Source organism: Barbatula barbatula (genome assembly GCF_947034865.1).
Source record: "Barbatula barbatula genome assembly, chromosome: 5".
NCBI lineage: Eukaryota > Metazoa > Chordata > Actinopteri > Cypriniformes > Nemacheilidae > Barbatula > Barbatula barbatula.
This window is the reverse complement of record NC_136769.1, coordinates 11300212-11318072: the sequence shown is the minus strand read 5'-3', so window position 1 is coordinate 11318072 and position 17861 is coordinate 11300212. Positions and strand designations below refer to the sequence as shown.

The 17861-nt window shown below is 37.6% G+C and overlaps 1 protein-coding gene across 1 annotated transcript in view; it reads right to left on the bottom strand.

Annotated features, from left to right (window-relative positions):
• Positions 1-17514, bottom strand: part of cacna1ia (calcium voltage-gated channel subunit alpha1 Ia) — a gene marked incomplete at its 3' end in the record, with an annotated part of 74312 nt that extends 56798 nt beyond the window's left edge. Inside the window, exons 1-2 of the mRNA XM_079455702.1 lie at positions 17407-17514; positions 11499-11632 (exon numbers count right to left, since the gene is read on the bottom strand). Coding sequence (XP_079311828.1) covers positions 11499-11632; positions 17407-17496 — 224 coding nt within the window. The 5' untranslated portion in view covers positions 17497-17514. The remainder of the gene's footprint in view (positions 1-11498; positions 11633-17406) is intronic.
• Between the last annotated feature and the right edge of the window lie 347 nt (positions 17515-17861).

Below are 17861 nucleotides of genomic sequence, written 5' to 3'. Positions count from 1 at the left end.
AACATTATAACAAAGGATTTCTGAAAGCTTACGCTGATGAAAAAACAATAGAAACCCAATAAAAACCATCACAGAAAATCAAATGGTTTTAAAATAAAATTCTGTCATGAATTACATACTCTCTAGTTGTTCCAAACCTGTATAAATGTCTATTTTGGTCGAACCAAGAGAAAGATTTTTGGACGAATGCTTGTAACCAAACAGTTCTTGGACCCCATTGACTATCCTAGTAGGAAAAACTTCAGTGGTAGTCAAAAGTGCGCAAGGACGGTTTGCTTTCATACATTCTTCAAAATATCTTCTTTTGTGTTCAGCAGAACAAAAAATATAGGGTCATTGTTCTTACTATGATAATCGATGGTGGCTAAGACTGTTTAGTTATAAGCATTCGTCCAAATATCTTTCTCTGTGTTCATCCTAACAAAGAAAAGTATACAGGTCTGGAACAACTCGAAGATGAGTAAATGATGACAGAATTTGATTTTTTGGGTAACCTATGGCTTTAAAAATACCAATATGAACCATTCGCTTTTTCCATTACCTACATTACAAAATTCCTTTTTTGTGTGTTCTGGGCATTATTCCATCAGAAATAATCTGCCAGATAACATCCCACCAATAGAATCCATCAAAAACCAGAAGCCACCATTATAGTAACTCCCAATGTAACCATAACATTTTCGATAACGTTTTGTTGCGTACACCAGCTTGTCATACAGTAAGAGAAGAGTTCATTAGTAATTCGCAGACATTTGGCATTCCATGAGTGTCCACCTCAAGCATCTGATTCAGCCTAAAACACATGCTTGTAGGTGTGATACGGTTTCACACAGAGCAGCCATATACGCACCACAGACAGACATCTCCATTTAACAGCCCCAGAAAAAAGCCATTGTAATGCAGGCCAAAGCACAAAACTCTTCATCACGGTCTGATCATGTGTGCTATATCTAAACTGAAGTGTTGGAGATTTGACTCTCGTTTCTGTGAGACCCAATTGCTTTGCGATGGTTACCAATTGCTCTCCGTATCAAACCGCCCAGAGGAACTCTATTCTTGAGTGCTTTTAAAAATAGAGGCCAGAGGGTTTCATTCCCCCAGACAGAAACAGACATTATCTACTGCTGATCGACGCTTTAATCTGCATGGTTCATCACCAAGAATACACCGTGGCACTGTTATACTGCAAACACCAGATAAAAACACAAATACACACACAGTAGAGGTATTCCCACCCAAGAGGGGGCCGTTTTCAAGCAGACACATTTCCTGCAATGTCACGAATCAGGACAGCCTGTCTTTGACCCCCATCTCCATGAGGTGTTTTTTGGTGGTGATACATCTCAGCTGAGAGCTGAGTCACAGAACAAGATGAATGAGTCAACGGTCACTGAGAATATAATGACAGCATCTCAAAGCCACAGCACTTGGAGTCACACTCCGTTTCAACATGTCTGCACAACCACACAGCGAGAAATACTCCACGGCTCTCCAGAGCCGCTATACTGCCAAAAACCTTCCCGCATACGCACAATGAAACAGTTCAGTCGCATTTTAACGTGACTGCACTGTTAAAATAAATCCCTTAGACCCGCATGATTTCAATGTTGGTTAAGGTGCTGGTCATTCACCAGAAAGAAATGACAATTTGAAATCTGTCAAACTGAAAATAAGACTGGGTAAACGTATTAGTAATACCAGCATCCAAAACAACATACTGTGTTTCTGTGATGATTTTTTTGAGAAAATTATGGAATATGGATTTGCATTTGGTAAAACACTTGATTACATTTTAATATTATTTCATAGTCCACAATATCCACCAAAATAACTTGTATCTCTAAGCATCAATCGAATTAGTATTTGAAGCAGAATTGGCAGAACAGTGTACTAGCGATGCAAAGATTGTGTGTTCGATTTCCTGGGAAGACACATAATAACAGAACACTTATGGTACAGTAGTGACTTAAAAGTTTGTGAATGATGTCCTTCAGAATTCTTGCAGGCCTACTTAGTTGAAAAAGAGAAAGTCTTCATAACTCTCCTCACCAATGAGTCTCATGAAGTACACTGCAGGGAGACTTAATTAAATAGAGGAGACAGTAATGTGATTGGACAGTTCAAGAGGTCCTTGCATCCAATCTACGCTTGCATTTGATTGGACAGTTAAAAACCTACGAGTATTTCTTCCCCTTTTGCTTTCATCACACAAAACACCAGCAAGTAGAAACAATGAGATAATTAAACTATACCAGGGAGACAAAACATCTGGTTTCAAGCACCCCACTTCAATGGGCAGGTGTGGACATGCTGTGCCTTGATTGGAAAAGTAACCAATTATTATGACTTGACCAATGAGACTGGATGTTAATAAAAGTTGTACAAAGGGTTTATGGGATATTTGTCACCCCAGTGAGACAAATTAATCCAAATAATTTGTAATTCAGAGCTGGAAACAGGCCAAAAAGAGAGCGTGAAAACCGGGTCATTAACAGCGTTCCTTCATTGCGTACTAGTACTACCACACAAGAATGACTCTAGTGCTGTTGTCACCCTTGACAATCCCATTATGTCAATAACTGTCTGACTGACAGTAGTGTCAGCGCTCGCGAAGCTGTGAAAAGCTACCGCACGCACACAATGATAACTGAATATGAGGTGCACACAAACGTGCCGATAAGGCTTGCACTGACAGATATTCTACTTTGGACGCAGGGCAGAAAGTGGGCAATAATAACCATCCTCACAAAATTGTATAACATCCAGTATTCCAAGTTACCTCCTCCACCTCATTTCTTGTCTATGATATCCCACAATCCAGTGCGTTCCGTTTCGTGATTGGCTGAAAGATTAAAAACGGAGCTTGCTGAAAGGAGCCAAGTTTTGAAATACCTTGGCTCCTTTCAAACTGCCTATGAAAACTTATCTAAAGTAATTTTTATTGTGATACATGAACTCAAATTGTAAAGAATATTCTGTGACAAAATAACTTTGATATTTTTTCCATATTGTCTAAGGAAGACCATGTCATACATTTTTATTATAGGGGAAATAATATTTAAAATCAAACATTTTCTCATCCATTTTGGGACATTTACAGACTGGATTCACGTGTACTTTTTAAACATACTTTTTACTTAGTCAACTAAATACATGCTCGATGACAAAGCTCACTTGAATTAAACTAATTCAAACTGAATGATATTGAATTGTGACATTATGGTGCCTTTACTACATGTTTCCTATGTACTTGGTAACTCCCTTCATATAAAAACACTGTGTGCAAATTCATTGGCTGACTCCGCAGCTGCTTTCGCACACAATCCGTGATTGCATCAAGCCCTTCCTAACTTCCTCTCCCATCCCTGCTCATTCAATCTCAATCTGGTATGTAGAAAAATATTTCCTCTCCTCTTTCATTTTGAATTTCCACAACATCTTCGCTTATTCACGCCCGGGCCTGCCGAGGAAGACACAGCCAGCAGCGGGCTGTCCATCACTCAATAAACACCTGCTAATCACATACAGCAGCTGGTCCGCTCATTAGCATACATACATTATTCATTAATGCAAAAAGAGCTGATTAGAATAGAGGATCAGAGAGGGGATTGGAGAGCTAAGTGAAGAATGCTACATGATGATTTTTGTTTCAGGGTGAAGCCAATGATACCGGTGTATAATCGGACAACACTAGCACTCTGAGTTCTTCACTGCTCCTGATTATGAATAAAAAACAGGTCCACTTAGACTAAAAAATAGGTACAAATGCATGCACACATACACACACTTACACTCAAGGCAAATATGCTGTCAGAAGTCAGACTGACCACGTTGGATGATCCAAAAATATCAGCAGCGCTTTTTTCCTTTTTGCGCTCTAGAATCAGTGGAAATGTCGGAGCTACGATTGAAATGTCATATAAAGTGAGAATACCTGAGAGAGCAGGATCTCACAGCTCTCCATTAACGCAATTCACACAATTTTACTCTTTAATGGCTAGACCCTATTAGGGGGTGTCTCAACGTAATACCCTAAAAATCTGCAATTATGTGACATTTCTTCACATTAGGACATTACATCAAGTATGATTTGTCAAATTATTAATGTAATTTAGTATAACATCACAGCACACTGTAGGAAACACATGTGTGGCCGTCACACACTGGCTACATTTCTTTGAGTTCAAGGCTGAAATGTTGGCCGATGCTTATAGGAACATTTCACCCAAAAATGAAAAATTTGGAAGAATGCTTGTAACCAAACCATTCCTGGCCACAAATGATTACTTTAGTAGGAAAAATTGCAGTAACGCTTTCTATAAGCAACCAGATATACAGTAAGGGGGGCCTGTTTTTGATCCATAAAGTTACAGGGTAAGAACAATAAATATACACACAATCTGATATCCTTGACTCTTCAACCTTTATTCCTCAAACAACCTTTTAAAAAATACATTTGCAATAATGTTTATTTATTGTCATGATTATGCTGCATCATGTCAGGTTTCTCTTAGTATAGTGGCAGGATCATGACAGAACCTCATGTTTAATGTGGAGAGAGGCAATTATTGTTGTAATTGCCGTCCATACGCTCTCTCCAGGTCTCGTCTCTGTTCCCATCCTCTCGTTATTGATTAATGCCCTACACCTGTTTCCCTCTTGATTTGCTCCCTTACTTAATGCCCTTGTGTCTTCTGTCTTGTGCTGGTTCATTGTGATTTGGTTGGTGAGTTCATGTCTTGTCAGTTTAGTTATTTGTAGTTTATGGCAAGAGTTTATTCAAGTCTTGTTTATATGTGTAGTTAGTTTTAGTCCTGTTCTGTCTTGTCATTATATTGCCATGTTTTGTTATGTTACCCCCACGTGGGTCTTTGTTTTATTATTTATTAAATATATGTTAACCCATCACCCGCTGTCTGCACCTGGGTCCTCTCTCCGTGTCTCACCACTTGAGAATCATGACATTTATTGGCTACTTCCACCTATTATTTCAAAACAGATTAACAGCAATTGCTATAGGAGATATTTTCCCCCACAAAACCACAAGCAAGGATTTTAGAAAACACTATAGAATGCAACAAGTTCGTGGTTCCAAAAGGTTGAAGGATCAAACAGTACAGCCTTAACATCAGTAATCCATACGTTAAAAAACACTAGTACTTTAAACTGGATTCACTTGTACTTTTTAAACGTACTTTTTACTAAGTCAACTAAATACATGCTCGATGACAAAGCTAACTTGAATTAAACAAATTCAAACTGAATGATATTGGATTGTGACATTATGGTGCCTTTACTACCTATTCTAGAGCACATATTCTAATATTACTTGGTATAATTGACCTGCTATGCTTAACAATCTTACGTTTTGGGGGAAAATGCCTACCTTTTTGTAATAATAAATCGGAATTATAGGCCAAGTGTTTAACCATGGGGAGCATATTCTGGCATTACAGAATATATGATGGAAAATACTGAACAATTGCACGTAAAGCAAAAATAAATGATTTTATTTCAAATTTCCCATGTAGGCTTCTTTACTTACATTATTAAAGTGTATTAGACCAAACACTCCATCACACACACACCCATTGCCCAACTTCACCTCTTTTCAGCTGTTCTCCGGATATGTAAATATTAAATAAACAATGAGACACTTGTATGTCAGTGCAAATATACTGTGTAATTAAAACGTAATTTTTTTAAAATAGGGGTACTTTTCTCTTTAATTAATTTGCAAGTAGTCTTGTTTCGGGTGATTACAGGGTAAGTGGTGCTTCTTACCCCATGTTCTGTGTAGTTACAAGGGAAAGTGTAACTCCTGCGGGCTGTAAATTGTAGTGGTGCTTTTTACCCCCTTGTTCTGTGTAGTTACAGGGTAAGTGGTGCTTGTTACCCCTTGTTCTATGTAGCTACAGGTTAAGTATAACACATGCCAGCTGTAAATTGAAGTGAAACTTTTTACCACCCTTTTTCTATTTAGTTACAGGGTACAATATACAATAAATATACACTGTCATGATCCTGTCGTGGTCAGTAGTTCTAGTAGCTCTGTGGACAGGGTCGTGACAATATCATGCCTTTTTTTGTTATGTTTTGTGTGGAGAAACGTGGCCTATGTTTGGACATGGTGCAACGTGTCCTCCAAGGTTGTGTCCTTAGCTCCGCCCCCTTGTTTCTCTGTTAGCTTTCCCTTAGGGTTTCATCCCAGTCACCTACCGCCACTCTCCCTGTGTAATTAGTCCTCGTTAGTGTTTCCCTTTATCTAGCCCCAGTTTCTCTCTGTCCCTTGTCGGTTCATTGTTTGTATTCTCCGTATTCTCCCCTGTATACACTTCTTCGTGTTTTGGATTACCCTTGCTCCTGTGCCAAGTCTGAGGATCCTCACTCTGCAGTTTATTGTGAAAACTACGTATTTACATTATGACTAATTACACATTTACTACACTTTATTTAAATGAAATGTTCACTAGTGTTAAGCAAGAAGTTAGAGAGGCTGTGCTGTAGCTATGGCTTAAGTCATGGCTCAAGGGTACAAAAAAAATCTGCTTGTCATGTCTAATTCATGATTCAGCACTAGCTTCAGGCAGCATTAAAGACAAAACTGTGGATCTATTCATGAAGTAAATTACTAAGCCTGCCCTTCGCTGGCCGACTGTGAACAGCAACAGAATGATCCTTGGGTGCAGCGTGTCATAGCTGTGTCATAGAAGAGTTTTGATTCCGATGTCCTTTTCTAGCTTGCTGATCCTCCGCACCTCACTCACAGTTCGATTCCTTTATGCAGTGTTATCCTCTTTATTTAACAAAGTGATTTAACCTAGTATCAATAGCTACACTTGCAGAGCATACAGCAGTACATCAACTTCTTGTTTTCATTGGTCCGACAGCAACACTTCTCCGTGCTTCGTTGCATGCTCTCAATTGCCAGTTCCGCTGTTTCACATTGGGGAGGTTTGTGCAGGTTTAGCATATTGCATAAATTTCGGTCATTTCTATGGTCAATGACATATAATTTTAAACCAGCACATTAAAATAAATAAAAACGTTTTATGACATGTGGAAAATAGTATATTTTTGAGAATTCCTAACTTAAGCAGAAATTAAATCATATTATTTCACCTCAAATGCCAGTAACAGACACAGATATGACAAGCAAGGTGTTGGAGGTTTTTATATAAATGGCAACATTATATTTTCCCCAAATAAATTTTATATGTCAAATTCTAATAAGTTTTAGTTTATTTTGAGTGAAAAAGTAACACCCCAAACAATAAACTTGTACAATTTAAAAACAATATAATAAAAGTAATCTTTAATCATGATGCTAAGCATTTTACCTAACGGAAAACTCGCTAAATAAAGTGGACAGTCCATAACAACATTAAAACACTCCAGTTGGTAGGCTGGCTGTCCTGTTATGTATCGTTTAAATTGAGGTAGAACAAACATATTTACATGATAAAGTGAAAGTCGGTCCTTGGCTCAGTCTGTTTACAAGAACACCTGCTGAATAGAATTACGCTTCATTTTTCGCCTATGTTTGCGCATTTCTTTAATTTCATATGCCAAATAATGAAACCATGGCAAAAAACTGACTGAGTTTGAATGTGTTTTAAAGATAATTGAACCCAATCCATGACCTTTCAGGCCATGCAGCTACGGTACACTTAAAAGGTCAACATTGATTTCACATATTTTACATATTAAAACTATATAATAATAATAATAATTCAGAATTAGCATGATTTTAAATATATCAAATAAATATGAATCCTAGTCAAAATTTGCTGACAGACAGCCCAGACCGATATGGAACGTGTGCTAACGCTAACGTTCTCCAAATTGTTGTCTAGCATACTGTAGGTCATGCATACCATTTAATATTAAAGAATTTGCAATATAAATATATTTGTTTATTTTCTTGTCTCTTACCCCTTTATTCCCCAAACTTTGCATATTGTTCCCCATTACCTACTGATATGTAGCCTACTGTAGAGATACATTATCGTAACAATTAGTTAATTATGCGGTACAAAACTTACATCATAAATTTAGGCTTACTTATGCAGTTCTTTGCAGATTGCATATCTGTTTGCTACCCCTTTATTACCCAAACTAATACTTTGTTCCCTTATACCTAGACGTAGGTACACTATGGTTACCAAAACTTACACTGTAATTTTAGTTTACTTACGCAGTTCTTTGCCGGTCATAATCTAAAGCGTTATCAAAATTGCTTTACAATTTTTTTGAAGAATGTAGGAAAGCAAATAATTCTGGGACACCATTGATCTTGAAATGTTTCCTACTATGGTAGTCAATGGTTGGTTACAAGCAATCTTCCGGAATATTTTTCTCTGTGTTGATTAGAACAAAGAAATGTATACCAATTTGGAACAACTCGAGGCTGAAGAATTTTTTGGTGAACTGTCCCTTTAAAGACATCACGATTCCTACAATATGTTCTCCACACCATAAACACGCAGACAAACGTAAATGCAAACACACGCAAACTGTACAGAGAGAAATTACAGCAGGAGGGCTTTTTGGAACACACATTAAAACAGCAACATCTGTTATACAGAAAAACCATCAAACAAGACAAATTTGTAAATTTGTAAAATATGTAAATTAGATGGATGGATGGATGGATGGATGGATGGATGGATGGATGGATGGATAGATGGATAGATGGATGGATAGATGGATCCCCCCAGGTGAGTGTACCATATCTTCAATAATATAATTGAATTACAAATCAACCACGCTGTGCCAGGCAACGAGGGAGCGTGCCAGTGAAAAGAGGAAAAATGAAAAGGAAGCCAAGAATACATGAGAAATATAAAAAGTCACAGCATATGTGAGGTATTGTGCAGAGAGACATAAATAAACAGAGGCGAATCCAGAACAGAGCCTGAAAACTAAGAGAGAGAAAGAGTGAAAGGGAGAGAGAGTGCATGTTCTCAGCCGTTTCAGCACACATAAATCAGAGTTTGTGTGTCTGAGAGTAATTAGCTACCTGCCGATGGGCAGCATCTCTCTAATTGTTCTCTGCATACTCTTTCTCCCGTTCTGCCTTCATCTGCCTCACTTTCATGCAGCAGCAGCCTTCTACAGTGTTAATGTGTGGGGTGACTGTGTTTGTACTGTTGTGTGCATCTTGTGAAATGAGACTGCAAAAATGATGACTCGTGTGTGGGTGTGGGGACGTAAGAGAGAGAGATAGCGACTAAAAAAGGTAGGAAGGCAATCTGAGCTTGTAAAATGGCTGGAGAGAATTTGTGCGTGAGAGGAAAAGGCGTGTAATCTGGGTGTGTAGTTGAAGATAGCCTCAAAGACCTCAACAGAACAGGATTAGCCAAGAGTTGACCAGAAAATATCTCACACACTGGAACACACACACTGCAATATTCTCTCAGGAGAATAGAGAAGAATTATGTGTTAATAATTTAACAAAACAAACACTAAACACTGCTGTTAATTAGTTTCCATATAATATAAACAATGTTGCATAATGTAACTTAATTTGTTCAAATGCTGTTCTCTAAATGAGATCCTTATTGTTTCCGTGTCCGATGTTGTGATTGAATATTGCAAGGCTCTCTGGAATACTTAATTCGGATTCTTCTTGTAATATTGTGGCAGTGTTCAGGTTCTTGCCAGGTCAATTGTTTTCTCATTTGTATTTGACTATTTTCTTAGCTTCAAGCTAATCTACATCAAGGTAATGCAGTCATTTAAACTCAAATCAATATTTAATGCCCATGTATTTGTTTACTTTGTAAGCAGTCCTCTAGTAAGCGGAATATTATACCGCCTGCCAGTTAATATTGCAAAATAAACCCCTTCAGGGTAATACAAGACCATCTGCATCTGTGCGTTATTCCTACAGTAAACATATCACTTGAAAGCATAACACAATACCCAAAACTCTATGTCACACAGTACGGCCCACATTTGCCGGCTGTGTTTACATAAATACCCCGCCAGACAGTGCAGCCTCACTAGATAAATTGATCTGCACTGTGTGGTCAAAACGCAGCTTGGCTGGGTAGCACAAATTCATCCCTCTTTGGCTTTCCATTCAGCTATTAACTGAATAAAATAAATACATAAAAAGCATATAATGCTCAGATAAGGTAACAAAAAATGCAACTGAACCATATTAAACAGCAACACATCGGAAACTGCAATGCAAACCTTTTCTTGCAAACCTCCAACAATTCTTTCCCTCAAGCTCTACATGTACAATTATGTATCCAAGTATGCCAGCTAATCTAATCTACGTTGAGGCAATTCTGTAATTAGTTGTTTGTCTAAAATTCAGGTGTAGTAGTAGGCAGAAAGAACTGTAGTATACAGTATGTCCTCCGTCTCTCCCATCAGTCATCCAAAACATTTAGCTATATAATAGTTCACCCAAAAAAGAAAATTACGTCATCGTTTCCTCACCCTTAACTACCGTAGTAGTTTTTATACATCCTATGGTAAGTAAATAGTACCTCAGAATAACTGAAGGGTGAGTAAATGATGACAGAGTAATTTCTGGGTGAACTATCCCATCAACAAACAATACATTTAAAGTCCACCACACAGAAAAACAGCTACGCAAAACAATGTGTTTGTCAATGGCACAGATCTGTCCCATAACAGAAGGGCGGATGTGGGTCAGGCTGACAGTATGTCTGTCATCACACATGGCCACATTATTGCCTATCAAGTTTTAATGACTCTAATCGTACCCTCAGAAGATCCTGCTGTGGTGAATGTGGAATGCAGCTGTTCACCTTGTGCTAGCACGTACCACTTGAATGTAACTAAATTGTCATGCAAAGGTAGACAGGAACAAATAACAGGTTAATGAGAAGAAAGGTTGCGACAAGAACGCAAAGCCAATTAATGTTGCATATAATAAAGTATTAACAGCCCGTATCAAAAAGTGTTTCAATTTGTTCAGCTCCTTATCTTCTGATGAGCGTTTGTTTCTTGCGAGTTCGTGTGGAATGTGTGTGTGAGAGAGACTGTGTGTGTTATCAACAATAAAAACTTTATTTTTCACCAGCAGGTTTGTCCTGTTGATCTAATGCGTCTCTGCTCAGAGATCAGTGTCAAAGGAAGAGATGCTCTTAAACGTGTAGTCTCTAGAAGTTTGACAAATTATCATCACATTTCACACTTTCAATTGTTTTTCTTCTAGCTGAGCACTGGAAAGACCTAAAACATTACTAGCACGGGTAGCGGCGACACACCAATCGAGAGCGATCTGGAGGTAAACATGAAGCGTAAAATCCTCAAAAATTGTAAACATTCAGTCCTCTTTCAAACCAGGCACTACAGCTTTCAGAAGAGCTAAAATGGACTGTCCATTACTACAGGTCACATAGTTCAGATGTTTCTATTGGGAAAAAGCACACTCTGCATCTCCATGGCTCTTGTTTAACCTGGAGCCGGAATGGCTGGTGTATCTGGAATGGTGTAAAGAAAACAGCCCTTACCCTGCCATGACGATAAAAAAGTCCAGTCTGTTCCAAGTATCGCCAAGGTAACAGCGACGGCCAAAGATCCCCAGAGCCACCATCTTCACCACCATCTCCAGGGCAAAAAATATATAGATAAATGCATCGAATGCCTGAGAGAGAGTAAGAGAGAAAAAGGGACTTTAGACCAATATGAAAATACCTTGACCCATGAAATACCGTGAGAAGCTTTTATGCGCATAAAATGCATACTGTTGAAAACGGAAGTTTGGGTGAATCATATAATAGCCCCTTTATATCTTTTTGATAGTTATTAGTATTAGTGGAGGCGATAATCTCATTCTACAGAGTAGAAAAAATATCTGTAGTGAATATGAATCATATGGCATGCTATCCTGCAAATATTCAATGCAAATATATCACTATGTGCTTAAATAAACATTTGTAAATATTTATATATATTATTTAATAATTTTGTTAAATAGAAGACCTCGAAGCTAGACTAAAAGCTACAAAACAAACATTTCATGGAGTTTTTCATGGTACTCTCTAGGAAGAAAAAGGTAAGGACAATATGGCATAAGTTGGGATAAGATATAGAAGATAATATATACAGTAGTCTAATAACCAAATGAAAGCTTTTTCAGTTGTATTTTTGTCAGCTTTTCTCAAATTTTTCCTGTCTGTTCACCCTTTCAAGTGCATTCATAATGTCAGTCGTAGGTGATCATGATAAATATAAATTAAGGCAAATACAAATTGTATGGTAAATATAAATTATTTAACCAAAGGTTCAATAATCTATATAATTATAAATAAATGTAGACACTTCTATATTCCGTTTAGCCAAAATGGTCTAATGAAGGGAAAAACTTTCTTCTTAATGCACCTCATTGCTGTTTGTTGTTCTGCATTTACCATAGAAAATAGTAATAGAATAAAATAAAATAAATATTTCCTTTTATTGCTCATCATTTAATTTCTGATTAAATCTTTTTTGGCCGTAGTGGTTTAAAGTCTTTATCATTCAATTCATATAAACACAAAAGAAGCAAGCATGAAAAACATATTTTTTATTTCAAAAGCTTAGCCTATTGTTAATACAACCAATGTATAGCTCACAATACAGATTCTAGCATTTAAAATCATTTAAACACGCATGCACAAAATCTGAGTCTACGATCCTCGGGTATGTCAGTGGAGCTTTTGCAATTCATTCTTTCAATCCAAATTATGTAGGCTAGCTATATGTTAGAAGCAGCCGAGGTAAACTCATACGCTGGTTGTTAAGGCAGAATGTCAATGCAAATATAATCGTATGGTGTATTTATATATGATGTTTGTGTAAACTTGTGTTAATTATTGGTGGGACGAAGGTGGTGCGCAAGCGGTGTTCAAAATCCTTCCACTGGCATGGCTCTTCGCAAGCGCGAAAAAAGCTGTACACAAACAAATCAGGCAACCAAAACCACTAAAATAAGCACAGCTACTACCCGGCATAACGTAGATTTTTCATACGGAAAGGGCCCCCTAGTGGTCGGGAGCATTTCCGTTGTGTTGCGATTTGATTCCGTTGAGTTGTGGCTTTATTCCGTTGTGTTGTAGTTTGATTGAGTCGTGAACTTCTATTTGCTTTTGAAATTTCGTTTTGTTGTGCAATAATGGGCCACTGTTATGTATCACAAAAATGACATTTTATTAAAAAAACTAAAAGTACCTCAAAAAGAACAGGAAGGGACAATTTTTACTTACAGCAAGTGGCAGCGTCTGTATTTACAAAAGACATGCAGTGAAAATTAACGCTGTTTTTGTGACTGGTCTTATTGCATATGCATTTGTAGGAGTTTCCTCTTTAGATGCAAACTACATGGGAGGTAAGTAATCGTGCAACTTCTTAAAAAAAAACATTAAATGACAAGTGTTTACTTTCGAGTACACGAGTGTACATATGAATTTATGAGAAATGATTAGCAGTCCAGGTGCAGTGTAGTGGTCGTGGGAGCAGATCTGCTGTGTGCTCCACTAATTGAGGACCTCTGCTCTCTTTAAACTCCAGGAAAGGAATCTCTCATGATAACGTTTGCTTAGACAAAATACAGTGGCAGACATACTTAGCAATGTGTGGCACAGACTCATTTTTCAAATACCCAATATGATTGCCAATAAGAGCTAATGAGTTCCTGAGAGAAGTCCAGAACTCAAACTGAAGGAGTCTGATGGCTAAGATATTAAAGCTCTCATAAGAACCCTTGTGTACAAAATTATGGTCTTTAAAGTCCAGTGAAAATGCAGCCCAACGGGACATTCTGTGTTGCGTCTCATCTGACCCTGGGAGGCCCATCTTGGATTTAGGAGTCCGACTACATCTGAATTGTCTCTACATCAGAACAGATGAAGCATTTAAAAGAAAGTGTTCCTTTCATAAACAATTGAGAATGTGGCACAAGTAGATTTTAAGAGGGTTGTTAATTAGCTCCTTACAAACACTCAGACATGCGATTGCTGCTGTCAAAGCCCCCCCGTTGCGTTCTCATTACAACAACACTGATAGCTGGGGTTTGTGTGACTGATTACATGGACCACTAAGACACGGCCTGCGATCACCCTCATCACTTACTTTGTTTCTCCTTTTATGTCGGTTGTGTTTTTTATTTATTTCTGTGCTGTGTTATGCTCCCGGGGGGATAATAATAAAGATGTAAGCAGTATAATTTTCTTGCATGTAAGTCACACAAACACATTGAAACATCTGTTACACTTTTGCCACGAACTGCCCCTAAGTCTTACATTGCATGTGTGCAGTTGCCAAGTAGAGCCGATACAAGTTTAGTTTAACACTACAGTGTATGTATGTGTCGGCTCTTTTTTTGTGCCAATTTGGACAACTGCCCGCCAGAAGCCACGAAACAGTTTGAATCTGGGCAGCACATAAGTTCCCCTCTGGATCCAATCGACGCAAACATCCCGTCTCCAAAAGGAACGTTTCCACTAAAGCAGCTTCTTCTACATGCCATACCTGACATATGGCTCTCTATACGAGACTGTACACACACAGCAAGCAGGAAAAAGACAGACTCATTCCTGCCCACACATTTTGTGGTTTGTGGTGTCACAGTCAAAACAAATGGGAAAGATTCAAATTATTGCACCACTAAAGTTCTTCATTTGCATTTCTCTCTTCTAAGCTGTTTTAGTACGGAGAGTTAAACTCCAAACATTCTCAACACAGGAAGCCACCGGCTCTCGGCAAGAGCTGAATGTCGTACCGTCAGCCATCTTGGCTTTGCTCTAGAAATGTTGAGTCGTGGCACTATTTCAGCAGCATGGGTTCCGCTGCGTTGATCTGCTCTAAACATGTATGCCATATCTACACAGGCAAGTCTGAGATATGAGCTCAGCCCACAGTCGGAATTATCTCTTAATTGAGCCATGCATTGTAGAAACAGATTGGAAGTTGCAGTAAAACTGCTTTTATTTGGCGGAGATCCCAGTCATTAGGAGAAAATGTTGATAAGTTATCATCTCTTGGACTAAGCCCATGAGATAATTTAGAGTGCTTTGCCCATGTTATTTCTGCTTTGTAAAAACTATAAGCTTTTTAATCACACTAAATCGTTCAATCTTTGCACCTTCATTACACAAAGCTTTAGGTAAAAGCCACCAAACTACTGTTATGATGACATGTTCAACAGCAGCAGCATCACACTACCCCTCAAAATCTTAGGTTTTCTGAATAGTTGTTAACACAACATGATAATGGAATATCACAAATGTAAGTATGTTACTACTAAGTTGGGTTGTAGCTAAATCAAAACGTGTTATACTTTACATCTTTAAAGTAGTCACCTTTCATTTGAAATTCACAAGTCATTCGTTTAAAAAATAATTGTGTTAAAATATAAAAAATTAACATTAAACATGTAACAATATTAAAAACATATAATTTTATATACAATTTTGCACTGCAAGACAAACATTATGCAAATAAACAGCACTATCAGAAGACGGTATGCAACCCATCCATTCTGAATTCCCCCCACTAACATTCGCATCGAAATCACCAAACTGCAATCATCCCTGATGACAATGTTCAACAACAGCAGCATACACCTGTTCAAAATCATCTCATATTGAAGGGTTGTGGCACGGGGCAGCCCGCAAGAGTCGTGTTTTATTTATGAGACACAGAGACCGTTTATCTTGAATAAATCTGTTAAATAAAGAAAGACAGAGTATTGTAAGTGACATTAGAGCATCACTTCCGCAAAAGTGTTTTCATGTTCAAGTAATATCGGTTATGAGAGCTGTTTGGTGAACTGGAACACTATCTACTGTAATCATTCTTTTAACGTGACCATTGTATATTTTAATGTGAGTTCTCTATGCGGACTCATCAGAGCCAGACGTTACAGGCGAGCAAATAAACGCAGCAGGGTCTCTGGGAGAGACAGTTTAGAGGACACAAGTCCCAAAAGAAGACATGAACATTTAAAGGCCATTCCTCTGTCAACACAATCCCCTCGAGTTCTGTCCGCTTCGTCAACCTCTCTGAGAGTTGGAGGCTCATTACCCAGAGAGAAACCAGAGGGGGAAAATTAATAAAAGAGAACGCCTGTGTGCCGAGACATGACTGGCCAGGAATCTGTGGCTGAACCGTCAATTCTCATCAAAAGACAAATTAGCATTTTAGAAAACATCATGTTCCAGGACATTTTTATTGTGCATCAGGTTAGCTTTACATATCTGAGAGGAGAGTGAGACAGATGGAGCTCTGTTCTAAAACCTAGTGAACTGCCCACAGAGGCAGCGTTTTATGGCACAATTGCCACGGACTTGACACACAAGAAGATTTTCATTTCATTATGTTGCATTTTAAGAGATCTTGTTTTGGCAAATAGAAAGCAGTATAGGTATAAACACATATGTGAACCTGCCGGGATCAATTTTGTGGGAACTTCTACATGATGTGAAGAACATGTTCAAACCATCGTGTAAAAAATAGAACATTTTATGAAAAGATTGAAGGGTTTAGGAAACCAGGTATTTTTCTGCAATATAATTATATGCATCGTCAATAACATATTTTCAGTATTCCAATTTCATTCATTTCAGCATTATAAATTAAACTCGGATCATATATAATATTTTGGCTTCACAAGATGAAAACACTGGCCCAGAATCTTCTCCGGTGACACTTTTAATTTTAATTTTTGAATTTAAAATATATAATTAAATCAAATATATTTGTTTAACATTTTGATTCAGTTATACTTCAGTTGGTTGTATATGGCTCAAAGTGGTCTATATGATTTTCTAGATTTGATGATGCTCCTAATCCCACAAACACAGAATATCATGCATTTTCCACATGTATACACTGCCGGTCAAAAGTTTAGGATAACTCTTTATTCATATTTTCCCCCAGTGTAGAATAACATTAAATCAATCAAAATCATGAAATAACACAAATGTAGCTATGGGAATAATGTTGTGACTGAAAGCATAGCAAATAAATTAATTCTATTATATTTAACATCTTTAAAGTAGCCACCCTTTGACTAGAATCGTACACTTGGCATTTTATCATCCAGCTTCTTAAGGTCGCAACCTGGGAAGCTTTTTACACAGTACTGAAGGAATTTCAACATATGCTGGACTTATTCACTGCTTTTTATTTATTACTTGGTCCAAAAAGATTTTTTAAATCAAAAATTTTATTTCCTATAAATAAATTAATATGTTGGCACAATTTTGTTTTTGTCTACAAAAGTGATTTCAAACATTGAAACACATACCTTCAGATTAAAATTATTTTAAGAGAATGAGAATTTTTTTTCAAGTGATCATAAACATTTGACCGGTAATGTATAGGTATAAACTGTATACAGTATATACAGAGCTAGTATGTTAGAAAATCCACACTGACCTGTAGAATCTGACAGCGTTCTGAGGTGCAGTCAATGTTCTCGCAGGGCTGGTACATCCCCAGAGTGACGCAGTTTAGCAGGATCACCATGATACTGATGCGCTCGAACCACGTGATGATGGAAAGGTTAAGGTCAACATTTAATAGAACACACATCAATAATAACAACACACATACCTAACCTTTAACATTTCGTTATGCCATTGTAACAAATTTTTGTCCTTCACCAGAAAGATGCTAGGCCCTACTGTATAATGATATACTGATGATAGATGGCTCGGCTTCTCCTTTAATGCAAGTCTATGGGATTTTTCCACAACCTTTTTAAAGCCTTGTAATCACAACTAATATTGAAATCTATTTTTACCACCTGCATTGTGAAAATAGCCAGTCTAATTGTTCAGAATAGCACTCCTTAACAATCAGCATAACGTATGTGCAATAGTAATAATGAT